Source organism: Ambystoma mexicanum, chromosome 2q, assembly GCF_040938575.1.
Source record: "Ambystoma mexicanum isolate Mex_15411 chromosome 2q, UKY_AmexF1_1, whole genome shotgun sequence".
Lineage (NCBI taxonomy): Eukaryota > Metazoa > Chordata > Amphibia > Caudata > Ambystomatidae > Ambystoma > Ambystoma mexicanum.
The window spans coordinates 875303226-875323435 of NC_090924.1; the positions used below are offsets into that span (position 1 = coordinate 875303226).

At 44.8% G+C, this 20210-nt stretch overlaps 1 protein-coding gene across 6 annotated transcripts in view; it reads right to left on the reverse strand.

Annotated features, from left to right (window-relative positions):
* The window catches only part of ACBD5 (acyl-CoA binding domain containing 5), an 803722-nt gene that overhangs the window by 169988 nt on the left and 613524 nt on the right, over positions 1 to 20210 (reverse strand). For all 6 annotated transcript variants that reach the window (XM_069648118.1, XM_069648119.1, XM_069648117.1 and 3 more), the window contains 2 exons: positions 18990 to 19260; positions 16225 to 16427 (listed from right to left, as the gene is read on the reverse strand). In XM_069648118.1, the coding sequence (XP_069504219.1) occupies positions 16225 to 16427; positions 18990 to 19260 (474 nt within the window). The remainder of the gene's footprint in view (positions 1 to 16224; positions 16428 to 18989; positions 19261 to 20210) is intronic.

The window sequence follows — 20210 nt, forward strand, 5'->3', positions numbered from 1 at the left end:
TGCATCTCCTCCGAAGATGCTTCTTGTCTCGGCGTGGACACCGCGGCGTCTCCAGACATAAGTTCTCCTGCTTCCATCTCCGAGGATATCACGTAGTGCTGGTTGTTAAAGTCGAAAATCAGTTTACAGGGAAACTCCCAGCGGTAGCGGATCTTCTGGGACTGGAGCCATGTAGAAACCATTCTGCAAACGGCGTCGGCAAGCTAAGGTATATGGGGAGAGATCCTGGAACAGCCGAATCGAAGCACCCCGGAACTGTATTGATTAGGATTTTCTGGCTGCCACCATGATTTCCTCCTTTTGATGAAAATAGTGAACGCTAGTGAGAACGTCTGGGAGAAGATTTCTCTTCATATGAACAGAGGAATACACTCGGTGCGTTCTGTCCAGGGTCAGAGTTTCAGACGGAGAAAGGCCTAAAAGGCCACGAAACAGCTCACAGACATAGCTAGGTAGTTCTTGGTCAGAGACTTGCCGTGGAATGCCCCGAAGGCGTACATTATTACGTCTGGACCTATTTTCTAAATCTGCCAGCTTGGCCCAGATTTCCTCCAAATGATCTTCTACTATTCACATTCGCTCTGAAAGCACCTCAGTGTCATGTGTTAGTTTGCAGGTAGTATTCTCCAGGTCGCCGACTCCGTTTTCGAGGCCACCTAAATGGGAAGTTAGTTCCGCTAAGGACCTGGCTAGCGTGTCTTTCGAGGTGGTTATCTCTTCCTTAATTTCACGGGTGATATCTTGTTTAAAAGTCTTCAGCATTTCTGCAAAATCAGCTCTGGTAAGCGCCATATCCATAATGGGGTCTGTAGTAGGGGCAGGGTGGACCTCTGATACTGTGCGGCGCTGGGGAGTGGCAACTGGCTGAGGCGTCAAGAAAGCCTCTATCCCCTGCGTTTGCTCCTTTTTCCTGGCTCCCGCCTTGGGCATCGCTGGCAATCTTCAAAAATATAGACGCAAACAAAAGCCCATGCTATATAGCATATAGTGCTGAAGTCTCATAATGCAGACAAGTGTACAAGGGCCAACAATTTCACCAACCAGTCTTGTGGGAAAAACAGATGCAGCTGCCAATACTAAGGGTCCGGTCAAGCGCTCACCACCAAGCTTAGGCTCCCGTGAGCGGGGGGCAAAACCCTCCCTCAGGCCGCCGACTCCGTCGCTGCAGACTCGCAGCACCCCGGCCTGCACCACTCAAACCCAACGCATAGCGAGCAGCCTAGCGAGCAGTGCTTCTCAAATCTCGGCCCAGTATGCGGATCGGCAAGGGCCACGCCGCTTTCTAGGCGAAATGTCCAGATGACACGCGTCACGTAGAAAGCTCTGGGGAGTCCGTGAAACCCTCAGCTACGGGTGAAAGGCGCACATGGACCCCCACTGATGCAGCGCGTCTTCTCCCGTTCAAGTAGGTGACACACTCGTTCCGACCCGCTCCCAGTCTCCTACCTCAGCTGTACCAGGTCGAAAGTAAAGGAAGCTCTGTTCCCGCAGGAGAAAGCGGGAAGGCGGGCGGTGTTCCAGGAGTGCACGGAGGACCAGCACTCCCGTAGTATCTTCAGTCCGTGTCCGCTCCAGTCTTCCTGGTTAGGGGGGAGTCTTCGACCTTCAGGGCAGCTTTGCCTCAGACCGAGGGCTGGGAGCGCGTTCCGGGGCAGAGAAGCCCCAGCTGTTCGACAGATGAAATGGCGCGCACCGCCATGTGTTTTCGGCGGCTCCTCCAGGGGCTCTGGCCCGCCTAGGCAGCTCCGTCCGCACGGAGCTCCGATTTATGTCAGGAAATGCACCGCCGCTTTGCCTCGGGTGCCGCTTCACGTTTCCCTCGATTATTTCATGTCTTGCGGGTGTACAAATATAAAAATAACGCTATTACGGGGCTCGTTGGCGGAGCTCACAGCAGGCACGTCTTCATCGTGCGCCGCCTAGCCACGCCCCTAACACACCGCTTTTTTAAAAAAACGATTATTTTCAAAGTCCACATTACAGTAACTCCCACCTATAACTCTCCCGACCCCTTCCACCCTACCCCCAAACAAAATGAAAGAAGAACAGTACAATTGACAATTACGAGCAGATAAAAGACATTCTAAAGCGTGGAGCGGCACCTCAGACAAACTTGTTCAGCTGTAGTAGTCGTCTAGCCCCACCACCTTTCAAACGATGTCCTGTCCACCCAATGAGGGGTTGCAGGTACACCCCAACGAGTTCTCAGTCAGCCAGTAACCCTCCTGTAGTCTTGGGCTGCCGATTGCGGTCAGTCCTCCTCATCAACGTCCCCCCGGGATTCAGGTTCTCTGTATCACCTGCCATGTAAGTTCTGATGGGTCCCCAATAATTCAGTGGTCTGCTGCAGCTTGGCAAAGATGCTGCGTATTGCGTTTCTCTTTTCTCGCACATATTCATACAGTTCAACCATTCTCTAAAACACGGTGCCTTTCGCTTCCCCCAGGCCTTAGCAATTAAAGACCCAGCCACAACTGATGCCACTCCCACTAACTTCGGCTTGCCTCTGGATCCGCTCCCAATCAGCGCCAACAACAACAGTTCTGCCATTGAGTGTATAGGATTCAAAAATTGCCACTTATATTGCAGACCAAAATGACCGAATTTGTGGACAGTCTCATACCATATGGAAAAAATCAGCTGGGTCATAACACAGATCTAATGCACTGAGAGGATCTGTTGGAGTAAACCCTATGTAGACGCCCGGGGCAATAATGCACTTGATGCAGACATTTTAAATGGGTTACCCGAAAGTGATTGTTCAGGAACAGATTGTGTGTCTGCGTGTAGATCACCTTCCATTGCCCCTCTGACAGTACTCTGCCCAGTGCTGTTTCCCCTTTAACCATAAAGCTGCCTAGTTGAATTGTTTTCTGTGATCTAATAAAAACACACCCTTCTTAAGGCCTTTCTTGGTCATTACCTAGGCATATGCAAAATGGATAAAAGGGGTGTTAAGTGCCTCTTACTATATGCTAGATAAATGTTCTCCTTTTTAAGTAAGTATGTGGGGGTAGACAGAGGCCCTTTGATAAGGGGAGGGAAAAGTATAGTAAGGAGAAGCAGGATTTGCAAGCGCATGGGGAGTTGCGTGGAGCAATTGAAAAGAGGAATGTATGACAGTAAAACTATGGGGAACATTGGGGGTGAGCGGACCACAGAATCATTATTAGTCGTAAGGAAGATAGCATTGTACCCCAACCTTGTTGCCCCATTCGAAAACTCAGTCACCCGTGAGGCTGGTGGTGTGCTTTCTAGATATGAATAAGGGACACTCCATACCAAATCTCAGTATTTCTAAAGTGATCAACAACATAAAGAACTTTTAAAAACTAGATTTACTGTCCCTCACCTTCGGACATCCTCCATTGCCAGATTGCACCCTATTCTTCCCTGGACCTGTCGGCAGGCACTCAGTTTATCATCAATCGTAATTCCCAATGGTATCCTATGGTGCAGTGTCTGGTATCCCTTATAGGAAACTGGGCACCCAAGCTTAACACATGTGACAAACATCCAATTGCTGTGCTCGTATTGCTCCACCCTCTGACCTGGTTAAAGTCCCTAGAACATCACTGCTCTTGCATAAGGTTGACTAGGACCAGAAAGGATTTCCACTTCTATGGTTCACCAATATATCTGACCTGTTGTCACATCGGGTCATTGTCTTCTTGGCACTGTTTATCAGCTGTTCTGCAGCACTGTTCTGTGCCACCTAGGAATTAAAGGGAACCTAATGCCTCTGTACAACCTTCAGGCTACCCTATCTCGACATGGGCCCTCATTACAAGTTTGCCGGTCTGGAAAAAAGGGCCAATAACAACAGTTACCAGCACCTTTTTTCTGGAACGGCAAACTACAAGTCTGCCGCTAGGGGCTGTGAACTACCTGCCTCCTCCCGGAAGATTTGTCACTGAAGCACACTATACTACACCTGCCTGCCCACCTACACTACCCCAAGCATACCTATCCTTCTAACCACCCTATCACATGGCCACCTTCCCCCAACTACTCTACTATTCCCAATGCCTATTACCCTATGCCTGTCCATTTACCCACCCACACTACCCCATGCCTACCTGCCCAAAAACTCTAACCTGTGTCTAACTACCCACCTATCCAACCCACCCACCTACCTATCCACACCTGCCTAAGCCCAATATCTTCATACCTACCTACTCACTATACCCAATGCCTATCTGTATACTCACCAATCTTCTCTGCATCTGCCAGTAAATACATGTTATGCTTGAACCTAGGTGAATGGGACGGGGTGACCTTGGGGACCAACATCCACTCTGTGATGCAAGCCCCAGAGAAGGTCAACAGAGGATCCACCAAGCTCTTCAGCATCTTTTGTTTAGCAAGCCCTATTTACCCTGAGGCTCATTTGCAGCCTAAAGAATGTAACTTCCATGGGAGTAACAAGGAAATGGAAGGCTGAGCAAGCTGCTTGCTTAACTACAACTGCGGGTGTCTACAAGTCCCTTAATACAACTATGAATGTTTAGTTAATAAGAGGCAGAAGGCTGCAATCAATGTTCACTATTACTCACAGGGCAGTGCACATCTCAGTACATGAACAACTTACAGAGAGGTAAAGTAGCAGAGACACAAACCCACCCAAACAGCCACAGGGACAAATGCTGCCACACAATTGGTTAAAGATGGCGGCTGCAGGCAATGTAGCTTCTGGTAACAGAGCTGCAGAATGGTCCGTTACCCAATTGAGGACATGACACCTGGGGTTTCTGTACTACTCATAGCTGGCACCCAGCCTAGAGTATGCACACCCAACAATCACAGTTGATTCCTAAACTACCTCTCCTGACCCAATAACACAAGAAGATAACAAGGTAGCAGGACCCAATTGGAAGTTTGGGAATTAGGAGTATGGAGAGGAAGGTGCAGGTCAGAACAATGCAGTGGAGAGGTGAAGGAGAGAGAGAGCAGAGTGGAGGAATGGATACACAGCACAGAGTAGGAGAAAGTGGAGAGTCAGTGTGAAAAGGAAGTTAGAGAACTAAGAAGATTAGGAAGCAGGGGAGGAGGAGAGTGGGTGGAGTGGAGGTGGAAGAGGGAAACGGAGAGGGTAACGTGAAAGGGCAGTGGGACGAAATGGAGGGTTTGGCAAGTTGGAAGTTGAGAACAAAAGGTGGTTGAGGGAGGGGTGGCCAGAGAGCTACCCAAAATCCTGGTGTCAGTTAAAAGGTTTCTAGACAGCTGGGGTAGCTCACATACCTAGCCAAGCCCCAGGTGGGCAGGCCCACCCAAGACTGACTTGGGAAAGCTGGTGGTAACTTTCCAGAGTCCAAGAAGCAACAGAAACACTTGCCCTCAGTAGCTGGGAGACCCAGCAAAACCGAGGGGTGAGGTGAGGGGGTAACAGGTAAGAGATCCCAAGGAAAGCTACCAATAGCAAAAAAAGACCGAGCAGCACCCGAGAAAGAAGCGTGGGACATGATCAATCACAAGAACTGTAAACTATGATTTCATGCTAAGGAATGGCTCTTGATCCAGGAGGGAGGACTTTTATATGGGCTTGAGGTTCCCACTGATCCCTTGGCTGTGCCCACACACAAGAAGGGGATCCCGTACCAACAATACAAACTGGAGAAAGTCATAGAACCACAGCATTAGTAGTCCTATTGGAAATATTTCACATCAAAAATGAATAATGTATACATTTTCTGATACAAATGAAATAGAGGTGCCTTGCTATAATTTAGTAAGCACAATATTCTAATAGATTTTTTAAAAACTACTGAAGTGCTAAAGTCCATAAATTCATAAACCAAAAATGTCAATGACTAATTACTCAATTCCACAATAGACTGCAAAAAGCAATGTATTACACATTAAACTTTCCAAAATACACAGATACAAATACATAAATGATTACACAACAATCTAACAAAAAATGTGAATACTAAAATTGTGCTGTACAATTTATGTTGAGCTGGCTAATGCGTGTCAATGCAACCATGACTTTTCGGTGTGATCTAATTGAAACACCTTCTTCAGGAATGAATATTAGATTTGTTTCTAATTTTGTACAGGGTCTTTTGTATTTCATAAGTATTCAAAACAAAATGTTTTCTGTGCTGCAGAGTTCACCACAAATTAATAGTAGAGGCAGTCATGAAAGGTGCTTGAAAATCCTTTTTGCTGCTCAACTCATCTCTCAGAATCTTACTTGAGTGTTTGTAACATCTGAAATTCTAGAGGCTAAAGACAAAATCAAAATAATCATCTGTAGCATGTGCATTTGAGGTAGAAAATAAATACCTAGATCACATACCACTGATGATTGCTGTGTCAATTCATATGGCTGATTCCAAAATGGCATCTGAACATCCTGGATTTTCCATGACACACAAGGGTTGGTAAGTCCATGTGTACAATGAGTTGATTTAATTGCAACTAGTGATGCACCCTTCTACTTAGTCATGATACTTCAATCTGATATTCTCCCTTCTAGGTAAACTTTACAAGAATAGCCTAATCTCTATCAAATTATTTTAAATCTCTTTTCAAAATCAGCATTACACAAGAAGGATGAATTTACCTAATGTAGACAGAGGTATTTAATCCAAGTACCTTTCTGTGCTTAATTCGTTTCTACCTCGAATGCACAGGTTAGAAATATTATTGTTATTTGATTTTGTCTTTGCGAGGGTGAGGAGAGGGAGTGTGTAGGAAAGCCATGGGTTCCACCTTTGCATCCATGAGAATTGGTTGTTTTCAAAGCTGAGTGTGGTCACACTCAAACCCTGTGTGCGTAAAGGCAAGGATTGTGGTCTTCAGAAGAACAGGAAGGTCGCCTTTTTGACCAATCTATCAAAATTAAAAAAACAGACAGTGGCATTGTGTTCTTACTGGATCTGTTCTCTTTTGTCTCATGTAAGGCATGAAGATGGCATCAACCCATATCCATCAGCAATGTTTCTTATATACAGACAAAGGAATTACGTTTTTGTAAAATTGAAAACACCAGATTTGACTTGGATGGACATGTTCACAGTTTGCCCATGAAGGCGTGTCATTACTGTAAACACAGCTGTAGCTGTGTTTATAGTACCTGGGCTAAGTCATCCCCCCTCATCAGTATAGAAACACTGTGAACATAACGTAATATTTTGCAAATCCCTGCTCAGGAATCCAAATTGGATGACCCAGGGGAGGGGGGGGGGGGTCCAGACCTGGGATGCAAGCCCTGTACCGGATGAGACTGCACAGTGAATACACACACTATCTGTCAGGGTCCTGTCATCTTGCCAGAAAGGGGTATTCCATAAGGGCATGCGGAGGCCTATTACCAGCCGGTTATATTACTGAACTGTTCAAGTGTCCTGGGACCAATCCATAATCCTGCTCTATGGATGTTTTAGACCCATAATCCCTTACAACTGATCATGCCGGTTGAGGCTGATGGCAGTCATGCTTAAAAACATCTGGAGAGACCCAAGGATAGTGTATTGGGGTCATGCCTGCCACTTGCTGCGCAGCAGTTAGGGAGAATTCTCTGTATAGGCTAATTTGCCAAACCTAGTGAGTCCCCCAGCAGCTTTGCTGGATTTTTGGAGTTTATTTTTTTCTCCTGCTAAGAGTGAGACTCTTTTTCTCCCATTCTTTGACTTTGTAATGTGTTTTATGGGCTATGGGGTATTTTACTTCATAGGGTTTCATGTGTTTTTGTTAAGTGTGTTACACAACACCCTTAGTGGAGTAACACAGGGGTGTCATAGTGACCCCCAAACATAGACTCCATACCCTGGGACTGACTACTGTCTCCCAGGGAATGTAAAGTCACCATTGACTTTACTAGTCTTAAATTGTGAACAGAACCAGTACAAACCATCATATTGTGGAAGTACTGGTAGAGATAATTAGATTGCCCCTGGGTCTGTTTTTCGAGGGGGCACTGCGCAGTCCCCCCTCGTCGAGTTTCTGGCTGGTGGCAGTGGTTACCACGTGAAATATTCCACCAGAATATTTCCTATGGGATTTTCCCATTCATTTTAAACGCACCATTTTTTTGGTGCAATGTTAAAGATACCGCCGGGTTATTTATTTAATATTTATTCCCCGGTTGGGTCTTTTTGCCAGGACTCGGTTTAAAAATGGCGTTTGTGTTCGCCTCGGTAACTCCAACCCAAGTCGAGCCCTTTGTTCCACTTTTGGCGGGCTTCTGCACAGAAGCCTCCAAAAGTGGTGCCACTCTGTCTGGGTCTACAGGATGTGTGGGAGGGGGGTTTAGGCACCCTGGACTGAGTTGCCTCGGCAACTCAAGTCGCACTCTTGTGTGATTGGCCCAGTGGTGAGCCGCCTGGCTCACTGACCAATGGGGGTTTTCTGCATAAAAGCAGGGCTTTGGGGACTGGAACTTCAGAAGTCGCCACAGGACCAAAGAATCCGAAGAGGGAGAAGCTGAGCTGACCTGCAACGACAACACCACCGTTGGAGCCCTGCTGAACCGCCTCACCACTTCCCGACGACAGAGAAGATCTTCATCCCGGAGAGTCTTCTTCCTTTGAACTGGTGGGGATAACCAGTTCGCCCTCTTTTCGCCTTCCTGGATCGTCTCGTGGTCGAATCGCCCGTGCCAAGCACCCCAGCGGCCGGATAGCCACGCTTCACCACTACCACGAATAAAAGGGTAGTACCTTTTAACCGGGAAACTCTGCGGCTGGTTTCTTCCCTGGCAGTGAAACGACCTTCAGCTTTCCTCCACGTTGAGATCTTCTCTTCCCCTGGACGAAGCACTGACTTGCACCCGCTGCCAGGAACAACTGCCCACGCTGGAGCTTTCTCACCATTTCGGGTACCGTGTCCCGCCTGGACTCCTTTGCAACAGACTGTTCAAGGTGTCCCGTAAATCCTTGACTCTCTATCCTGGGGTGACCTGGGACCTGTTAACTAACTTTCTCTGAACTGATCCAACTCTTTTTGAACTATCTACAAAGACTTTTAAAATATAATTCAACTGTGTGATCTTGGACACATTCCGCCTTGCTCTCTCCAAGAGTGGGCCTGGCCTATGAACTTTCTTGCTCTACAGTAGACTCTGCCTTTCCCGACTTGCTGTGGTTCTTTTAAAAGTGCTGGTATTGTGTGCTTTCCTAATTCTGCCTTTTCCCTCCCTTTTTAACTAACTTATTGGAGTGCCATCTTAGGTTAAGTGCTCACCTCCGTCTGCAAATAAGTGGTGTTTTAACTAAGACCTGTTCAATAAGTAATCAGGGATGTATATATAGTGACTGTGTTTGAACTTGCTTGCCATATTAGTGTTAGTGTATTTTTATAAGTGTGTTGTTAAATAAATAATTATATACTTTTATACCAAAGCTCTGGTCAGTGTTTGCTTGTGCTACTGTATCTTTGTACCTATTTTGTATACTTTATATACTGTCTCTAACTCTTCTTGAGAGAAGTCTGACTGCTCAGCCACAGCTACCAGGTAAATCTGGGTGTTACAGACTGCTACCAATTGGGTTTACTGCCAAAACCTGTAGTCCTAAGCCTTTTGCAGTGGTCCCTAAGGGAACTGCACAGGTTTCTACCTAACAGCAGTCTGTTCACTCACATTTTCATCGCGTGTCGAACACGGGCAGACCATTCCTGGCTCTTCTGCTCTGTCTGGGGCCGCCTGCTCCAGACAACTGCACACCCGGCAGGACACTGCAGGCCGTGTGGGGGCTGCCATTTCCGTCTGACTGTGACAGAGTGGAGGTCCCGCCCCCAGAAACCACACGCATGCCATGGGCCAGGCGCTGTTGGTGGCAATGCGTCCCATGCACGATATGCTGGCAGCTATTTAGATGCCTGTTGACAGCTGCTCAGGGCGTCTCAAAGCTCCCTTCAGTTTACATATCCTTCAGCTCAGTCCCTTCCTTTTGTCTGTTCCCTGCTCCCTTTTGACTTCCAGCCACCCTGTCCTCCGTGTCTCCTTCTTTCCTCTTGTTAGCTGCCTCCTTTCTACCTGTTGCCTCTGTTCCCTGCCTGCCTATCTGTTCACTAAACTATGCTCACTAAGTGGATGCAACATGGAAGAATTGGATGCAACATGGAAGAATTGCATGCTCATCTTTTTATATCACAAGTCACTGTGCTTATTGCATCCATTAAAGTGAATAAAAGATGTCGCCAAAGTGTGCTTTGAAACTGTATTTGCTGCCCGTATATGCGCCTAACAAGTGAACAATGAATAAATCAAGCACGCCAAAGCAGCCTGTTAACTCGTATACAACCCGAATGAATCCTGGGATCTAGTTGCCTGAGGGGGTCACCCAACTGATGAGCAATTCGCCCAGCTAATGAGGCTCAACCCAGGTTTGATCGCTGGTCACCTGTCTATAATGGTTACACTAGGCATTAAAACAACAGCCATTGCTGCTACAGAAAGCAATAGGTGTCTGAACGTATACATGCTTGAAAGGATTCCTAACATCATACTCTCCTCCCACCTGCATTATACCTATGGGGCGAGCCGGAGCATGAAGGAGAAGTTTGCTGCCACCCCCATTAAATGGCAAGGTGTAATCCAGTGGTAAAATGAGAAACACCTCGAAAGACTGTCCCGAATCAATATCAAAGATAGATTTGGGCCAAACCTGCACAGTCATCTGTGGCTGATGATACCAACTTGCCTGATAAAAACAGCAGTACTTGGCAAATTCACTCACAGGTATTGTACCTAAAATACCCCATGCCAATTTACCTACCCACCTACCCATCCCCTTGCCAAACTACCTGACCGATGCTCACCCTTGCTCACCACAACCAACTCCTGCCTAAATATCATACCCACCCAACCCAATTCCTGCCAACCTACTGACCCCTGCCTACCACATCCACCTTACACAACACTTGCATACTCTGAGCGCCCACCCGGCCATCATACTGCCCCAACTAGGCTAGTTCCGTCCACCCCAAAACGAACCCTAGTGCCTCCCACCCTACTGGTGCCTACCCATCATACGTTCAACCCTGCTGACACAAGCCCACCTTCCCAACCTCAGACCCCACGGGTCAACACCAGCTCACCTCTAAAATCACAATGGTCACAAACAAAACTACATACACACCAGGTACTTTAGCAATTCAAAAACATGTTGGTGTTTGCAGGCACCTAACAGTCACTGGCATAGTAAAAAGACTAAAGTACACCCCCTGTTGCGCATTTGTTATAGTATGCGTATTACTAAAGGTGTGCCTGCAAACACTAACTTTCAGATATATTTGGAAAGAAATGATGTTGAACCCAGTAATTACAATATTCTTGCTATACAGTCAACTTTGAAAGCCAACACTATTGGTTTTATCAAAGCGAATTCATTCATGATAGGGTCAGGAAAGGGATAATTTCAACATTCAGAATTTCATTATACTAATAGTTGTCCTTTGCTAAGGTCCTAATGAAGGTAAAAAGAAACATTTGTGAGGCTATTTACCTGTGCAAGTCTTCCCGCACAATTGGCTCTGTGGGCTCCACTGGTTGGTGGCAGAATTGTTTTTATAAGTCCTTTCTGGTACAGCCTACAACCCCTTTTGTAAATCCAATACAACGTTCAAAGGCCAAATATTATTCATAGAAGAGAGCGGGGCATGCATGTTGCCATACATGGCTACAGCTGATGCCTGCCTTGGAGAGTGGGGGTGAAAGTTACGGTTGTCAGAACAAGATATAGCCTGTTGAATGGAATCAGAGACTCAAGACTAAATCCACACCTGGGAGAAAGCCTGGATGGAGCTCACAAAAGTTGAATGTGGCACCCCCCCCCAGTGACTGAGTATCTGCCAAACATTTGAAAGATGAAAGACTGCAACTCTGATTGGGAGTCAAGTTATCCATCAGACTCGAGAGGTCTACATGGTTTAATCTTGCCAAAGCTCTTAAGAAAATGGCCAACTGAAGAGGAATCATGAGAATACTCTTCTGGTCCATATGCGCTTCCAAGAAGTGTTTCAAAGACGAAGGGCTGCCCAGTATCTAATCTGTGGACACCGGACTTTTAACAACCAGAGAGAACGTATAATCAGCAATACCTAGTCATAAGCCCTAATAAGCCTGCATGAACATCTGCTTTCCAAAAGTAATACTGTGTTAGCATGTAGTCTTGTCTACCCCACTTCTCTCCTAAGAGTTGGCATTCATTGTTCAAACCTCGCAAACAGTAGGTGAGCCAAGTAAAGCTTAAGGATTGCCTGTTTGCCCAGATTTGGCAAGGTTCCCCCAAGAGCCTAAACACAGGGCTCGGATATTCCTCCCAACACTTCAGCCTCAGACTTTACCTCATCCCGATTAAACATGTAGCTGCCCAAATCTGCTTTCTTCCCTAGCACCAGAACCCTTCTATCAGAAAGCACATGTGGCCATCTGCTTGAAAGGCATCAGTGTAGGGCATACATCGCACCTTAGAGACAATCTTTATGGGTTGGGATTTGATGCTGGGTCTCATCTTTATTTAATTAACCAGAGTGGCACATCCAACTGTTAATGAAGTACACATTCAGCTCAAGTGTGATTCAAACAACAAGAACAAACAAAACATACCCCGGTAACACAACCCTGCTCTTAGCCCTCCCAACTACCACGATGCTTATACCATGAGTCAGTATCCATTCTATTATCTGGTTTTCTCAGTTCTCAGGTCAATTTAAAGCTGCTTAGTGAGAGTGGCTTATAAACTAATGCTGGATATTTTTGGCTAAAGTCTATTACGGGCAAGCAGATTTTCAAGTATCTAGGAAGCTGCTAGTCCGGTAGGGCTGTGATCTTCTCTGCAATTAGTGTGTCCCACATTTTATACCACCACATGGGTATCGAAGGGCCCTGCAGCATTTAGCAGCTGCTATTTTGGCCAGCAGTACCAGCGGCATAATAAGCGTAGCCATATTCCCTGATCTTGGGTATTGCTGTTCAATTGGGCGCTCAATAGAATTATTTGCGGGTCCAAAGGCAGTGGGATGTTTGTTATGGCATCAAAGTTTACTATGATTTCCTCCCAGTATCTTTGATCTTTAGGCAAGTCCATCGCATGTGGTTATAATCACCAAGTTATCTGTGGCCTCTATGGTAATCTTGGGGGTTGAGGGGTGCATTGTATGAAGTTTAGCGGGGTGTGATACCACTGGTAGCAAAGTTTAAAGCACATTCCTTGTGTGTGGTGCATTTGGGTGCTGTGTGGTTGCGTGTCCATACTGCCCTCCATGTGTCCTCCTCTATTGCCCGGCCTATATATTTTACCCAACTGTGCATATATGCTAATCCAGTGTTTCCATCATCCCTCTCAACCATCTTAAATAATGTAGAGATTTTGGCCCTTGTAAGGCCATCTTCAAATGTCAATTCCAAGGCTGTTATCGGCCTTTTCCCTTTTGCTTTAACCTTGGGGTGCAAGGCCCAATGTCGAAGCTGAGCGTATCAATAACTCGTGTTCGCCAAGTTTTAAACAATCTTTGCACTGCATCAAAGATAGAGGTGCATCATCCTTGTATAAATGGGGAACATTTTCGAGCCCCCCACTGATCCAGTGTATAAATGACTATTTCGATTGACCCGGCCTAAATCCGGGTAGTTCTATTTCAGGGATAAAGGACCGAGACCTGGTGTCAACCCCCAGCGTTGTAACACTTAACACAATAATGGTCAATGGTTGACAGCAGTGGGCAGATTCAAAGCACTTTGGTAGTGTCTATGTGTAGAAGATTGGGAAGCGGGAATGGTGTTTAATTTGGACCCCGTGTGGGGTCATAACGCTTTGGGACCATGAGGGAATTCAAGATAGTTGCACTGACAAATTGTATCTGAAGACATCAGGTACCTCTGCCCCCACCATTGTGTAGATTGTGCAGTAAAACTGCTTTTGGAATGTTGTAGTTCCTGCAGGGCCCGGTTGTTATCTGAGCTGTGAGTGCTTGGCAAGAATATGAAAGCCTCGGTACCAGATTCATTTTAATAGTAGTCACTCTGCCCAGCCAAAATATTTATTGTTTATCCCATCTTTTTAGGTCTTCTACCCATTCTCTCAGTACCTTATGAAAGCAGACTTCATATGTCTTGTGGGGCATTGCTAAGCTAAGACTTCTGAGGTATTCTATGGAATACGTGTGCCAGGAGAGGGGACACAGATTGCACAAGTCTCTGTTAAGTTCTGAACTATTGATATATTGAGGCCACTGGATGTCTTGTGAGGTTAATGCAAATCCTGAAACTTTTACTAAATTAATTTAACTCCAACACTGTGTGCTGTAGGGAATGGGGTGCGTCAGTTAATGTTAGCAGGAGTCTGTCCGAATGTAGCAAAATTTTATATTGTTCACCTCCCACTTCTAATCCCTGAATATTTTTGTCCTCTTTAATCAAATCTACTAAGGGCTCCATTGATGCACATACCACGGTTAACAAGGGGAAGCCTTGGAATGTTCCTTTAGATATTTTAGGAAGTGCCCGTGGCTCCTGCCATTGACAGCTACATTTGTGTAGGGTTGATAATTGGCCATCACCAGTTTAAAAAAAAAAAAAAAGCATGACCAACGTTTTATTGCCCAAGTACCAGAGTGAGGCAAGTCCAATCAATCCGATCAAATGCTTTAGTTGCGCCAAAGGTAATCCCCACCATCTTTGTGCCCCTTTTCCGTGCTGGTTCTATTAGGTCCAGCACTCGTCTGATATTGTCAAAGGCGTTTCGGTTCTATATAAATCCTGTTTGGCCTGGAGTTATCAAGGATTCTGTAGGGGTCGCCAATCTAGTTGCTAAAATGTTGAAGTATATTTTAGTATCTGTATTTAATAGCATGATGGGTCTATAAGGCATATTTGCATGGGTCCTTTCAGGGTTTGAGAACAATAGGGGACGTTTCCTCCATTGACAGCGCAATTGAGCTGGTCTCTAGAAATGAGTTGAAGCTCCTAGTCATGTGTTGGATTAGTTGGGGTTTTTAAAGTCTTATAAAATCTAGCTATAAATCCGTCAGGGAACAAGATTTTTTTTCCAGGGACGGTATAGCAGCATCCACTTCAACACTTGTTGGGTTTTCAAGGTCTAGTCTCTCTTGAGCCGAAATATGTGGTAATGTAAGCCTCTTGCTTGTCATGGTTTAGGTTTTCCTTGGCCATCAAGTCAGCAAAGTATTGTTGAATAATCCTGCCCCTTTGTTCATCGTACTGGACACTCCATCTTCTCGCAGGCATAGAATGTTATTTCTTGCGCATAGTTTTCGCAATGTATGCACTAAGATTTTGTTGGCTTTCTTAGTAGGCGCATAGTAGAACTGTCTGATTTTATTTATTGCGTAAGTGTTTTGTCAGCTAAATGGTTCTCTAATTTGCTCCTGGATGCTTTCAAGTTTCTCATTGATTTTAAGGACGCAGTCTGTTTACGTATAATTTCAGTCTTGGGCTTACTTCTATAGTGGTTGCCTATGATGTATGTTGAGGTACACGTGATTACTTCACCCCTAATTACAGCTTTCATTGCGTCCCAATTTAGGGAAGGTGAGCTGCCTTCCCTTCCATTTTCTATTAAGTAACTGTTTATGGCGTCCGATATCTCGGTCTTAATTGTTAAATTATTTAAGCTCTCGTCTAGTCTCCACAGGGGCCTAGTTGGGGCTTAGGATTCATGACCGACAGTCCCATTATTATGGGTGCATGAGGTGATAGGATCCGGATATCAATCTGAATGTTTGGGATGAAAGAGATCAAAGTGGATAAAGCCAGAATGAGGTCTATCCTAAAGAAACCTCTGTGCACATGTGAAAAGTGTGTCTAGTCGCACGCTTCCAGGTTTAGGAATCACCATACATCTATCAAAATTAGTGTTCTTACTAGTATTTCAAAATCCTGATGCATTTCTGAAGTGTCTCAAAGTATTTTAAGTTTAATTTCATTCTTATAACGCATGTGTTTGGAGCTCAAACTAGACAGCCATTTTAGCTGGCATTTAGCCCTGCCATATTCACATACACCGTTTAAAACAATGTCTCAAGTTTCCACCACACTGCCATGGAAAAGGTGAGGGCTAGACTTTGATACACGTTTTCAAATGTTCCCTTGCTCTAATTATGCAGAACAAAAGTTCTCAGCCCATTAAGCGCACATTTCCATGGAGGAGACAACAAACACACATTGCCCATTATGAATTTAAGAACACATGTTAAATATCTTGAGAACCCTCTATCCTTTCACAGAGTAGATATATGCAAGTAAGAAAGGTATACCCGTGATGCAGTCCGAGTTTCTAATGTGTGGAGTCGTTGAAGGACATTCTGCATGTCTTCTTGTAACCGCATGAGTACTGTAGCAATCTGTTCATTCAGGTTGCTCTTTGGTCCTCTTTCTGACCCCCAGCGCTCACCATCATCACCGCCACTACCTGTCTGCCAACCATGTGCACCAGCACTAGGGGGCTGCAAACGGCTCCCTAATATCAGGAGACAAAGCAATAGTTACATAGCTATGAACAATTGACTCGCACAGTACATGAAAGTAAAATCATCTGCTAATGTGCATAATGATCAGACTTTATTCTCATATTTTTATGATAAGTACTAACAACTATTCTACTTCAATCACCACGTAATATGACAAAAGACGCCAGAATAGCCCTTGTGTACAAATACATCATGAAAAGTCCTTAGTAATGAAAAAAATGGAATACATAAGACTATGTTTGCATCACAGAAGCAGGAATCTGTGCACAGAGTACCTAATTTACCAGAAAATCATAACTGCTCATCTAAGCCACACCAATGCACTTTTACTCATCAATAAATATACATATTCATTGTTTTGCTTTTCCTTGCTCTACACATCCCTCTATGTTCTTATTATTGTTAGAGTATTTATTGAGCATGGACCTGCTTCAGAAAGCAACAAAGTGCTTTACAAATCATAGGGGAAAGGACACGGACGTGGAAGCAGAGATACAAGAGAGCAGGGACCCAACAATGTGGCAGGTGGAGGGCGGGCAATTAGCAGCAAGAGTTCTACAAGCAACAAGAGGAGGAAACAGTAGGGAGCCGATCAGAGAGTCTGAGATAGGTTGGGGAGTGAAAAGTATGGACCTAGTCATTAGGGAGGAACCATTCCTTGAAGAGGAGTGTCTTGATGCAGACCAAAAGAATACACCCATGGTAATTATCTACCACACTTCTGCCCACAGTAGTTTATACGTGTTTTCAATTACAGAATCATGGCAAATGTGGAAGGTGTGGATATGCACCTGTTCAACGAGGAAACAAATAACTGCTATATCTTTACAGTAGAATGTCAAATTCCATAATTCTCAATAGCTCTGCTTACGTGGCTTGATTTGCCTTTGTATCAGCCATTTTACTTTCATGACTCAGCCCCCTCCCCCAATTGTTTACTCCCAGTCTTCAATCATTATTTTTCTTTTACACCATCGTGCTTTGGAAGCATGAAGACCTAAAGTCCTGTATAGACCGGCCATCCCAAAACAGTAAAGTGCAGATCACAAATATGTTTGTTTCTCTCAATGCTCTATTCCCATTTATTTCCAACACTCCATGTGCTTCTTCCACTCCCAATCCACCGGGGCATTTGCCGAGGCAATCGCTCTACTCATACTGATGTCAAGGTTTAGTCTAAGGTCTTGCCTCTAAATGAATGAGATTCCTCTTATCGGCCCCGGCAAGTCATACTTAACCACTGTAACCATGACAGTATTAGAAGAGCCATTGACATCAAATTCGGACAAAGAAATAAGATCCCAAGTCACTGCTGGCACTTGATGCCAATAAAGCTTTCGACAGAGCGGACTGGTGCTTCATACATTCAACACTTCAAGCATTCGTTTTAGGCCCAAGTTAAAAAAAATCATCACGGCATGCTATAAAACCACCAAATCAAGAATCCAGATCAATGGACACCTGTCTTCTTGTATCTCCATCTCTAGAGAGTTCCCAATCCCCACTGATCTTCACACTATTAATGGAACCACTTGCCAAGCACTTCTGAGCCAATATAAATATCCAAGTCATTCCAAAACATCTTTCAGTTTGACCACTGTATACTTGTTACTCCAATTACATTATCTTCTCGCATTTGTTTGTAAGCTGTTATTTCTTCACAATACTTGAAATATTTCCTTTGTTTCTACATCCCATGTTAAAATACAATGTATTAAAAAATAAAAAATAAACATGGCCTTAAAGATAATATCCTCGACTGCCAAGGGCTTTAGTGATTGGAAGCTGGTCTTAGTCTGTGTGGTGGCAGGTGTTGAGGAAATCCTTCCGTTACCAATTCCCGGGTAGCCTACTGCCACTTCCTATTGGAGGTCAATATGTATTGCAACTTATAACTGCAATAAGTGGCAGCCAAAACCTAGGCATAGAAAAGTTAAACAGTCCGCGTTTAGGACCCTACACAGTAATGTGAGGAATACAGACAGGCATCCGCAGGGCCATCCTAAATCCCCACATCAAACTTAGATTGGGTCATCTCAGAACATATTTAATAAAGAGCCATAGCTAAACAATGTGTCCCAAAGCCTCATGGGAAGAGGAACGTAGTCACTGAAAGAATGGCATGTGTTTCCTCAATCATAAATATGAACACAACGAATCTCTTTTCTGGTTTACCTACATTTAAATGGAAAAGATATGAGATTAATACAATCCAATGGCTTACTTCACTGGTATCGTTCCCAGAAAGACCATCAATTAATGTCTTCAGAACTTAGTACAGCAAACCTCACAAAATGCACTTCTTTGTACTCTTAATAAATATGCTTGTTGTTATTTATGACAAACTAGCAACTTGGACACCAATACGCCTGAGATACTAGGGTGAATGACTGAACAAAAGTACTTCCAAAGAAACACATGAATGACATTAGTAAGGCAAGTGAACAACAGCCGAGAGTTTGCCAATTAAAGGCTGTCAATGGCCCAAGAGCAAGGTTTAATCAAAATACCTACGAAGATTGACTGATCAAGAGAAACACACAGGCACTTACCTCTGCCTCTCCTAGGTGCAGAGTTTTCCATTCTATCACTGACCACTTTCTCTTTGTGAGGGCCTCGCCCACTGGGTTTGCCATCTTCACCGCCATCTTTGACTTCACCTTTCCCTTCAACTACTGCCTCCATCATACTCTCCACTCCGGAATCCATCAAAGTCCCATCTTTGTTTTCAGGAAATATCGGATTTTCCATTAACTGACTGTGATCTACTTTCAACAAATGTGAAGAAAGTGCCATATGGTTGGAAAGACCTGCGTCCGAAGACTGTAATAGAGAAGAAACAGTTTGTAAAACAACTGACTAGGATGTTACGGACGTTTCAAAGCATGTAATGGTGATATGGATAGTAAAAGTATGTTGGAGACTTTTTGTTGTTTTAGAGTCACATGCTAGTATAAGCCCCCATCTAATCGTTGGTCTGGATTATTGTAACATATTTACTAATTGTTTTAAGTAGGTGTTTATCAATGTTCTCTCAATGTCATTATCTTTCATGTTCACAAATGATTAACCGATCCATGCAGGCCAACGCATGCGGACAGAGATTTTTCTTTTTGTAACATTTGTTTGTTCGAGTTTTAGTGTACACAATCATAGCTAACATCTTATACATAACTGTCAACCATGGTACTTTGTCAAACATTAGAACTAGGGCACAAAGATTCACCTGGCGTCTACCCCCTCAGACTCTCAGATGTCCCAACGCTCTAGTCGTACCTCTCAACTCCCATCCATCCTAACTCTCACCCCCAATGTTCATAACACTCATTCCACTCTTCTCAGGGGGGTTTCAAATCAGCCGAGAACCGTAACTCCTCCAGCAGCTGGCCCCATTCCATTGTCACCCCTTCCTCAACCTCGAGGTCTCTGAATGTACGTAATATATCCAACTCTGCCCTCCCCCATCTGCGGACATCCTCCTTCCAATACATCAATGATGGACCTTGGGAGTCTCTTCCCAGCAATGGCCACACACCACCTTGCCAGGACCAGCATGAACTGGGCCAATCGGTTTCTTGTTTTCTGCTGTTTCCACCCCGGGAGTAAACCCCACAAAAACACCCTCGGGGGGCACTCAAAACTAGAGCAAAGTCATTTGTTAACCTTCACTATCCCTGTCTCTCAGTAACGGACCACCACTGAGCACTACCAAAGCATATGCCATATTCCTGCCATCCCCTTAGCATAACGGGGGCAATCTCAACTCTGAGCGC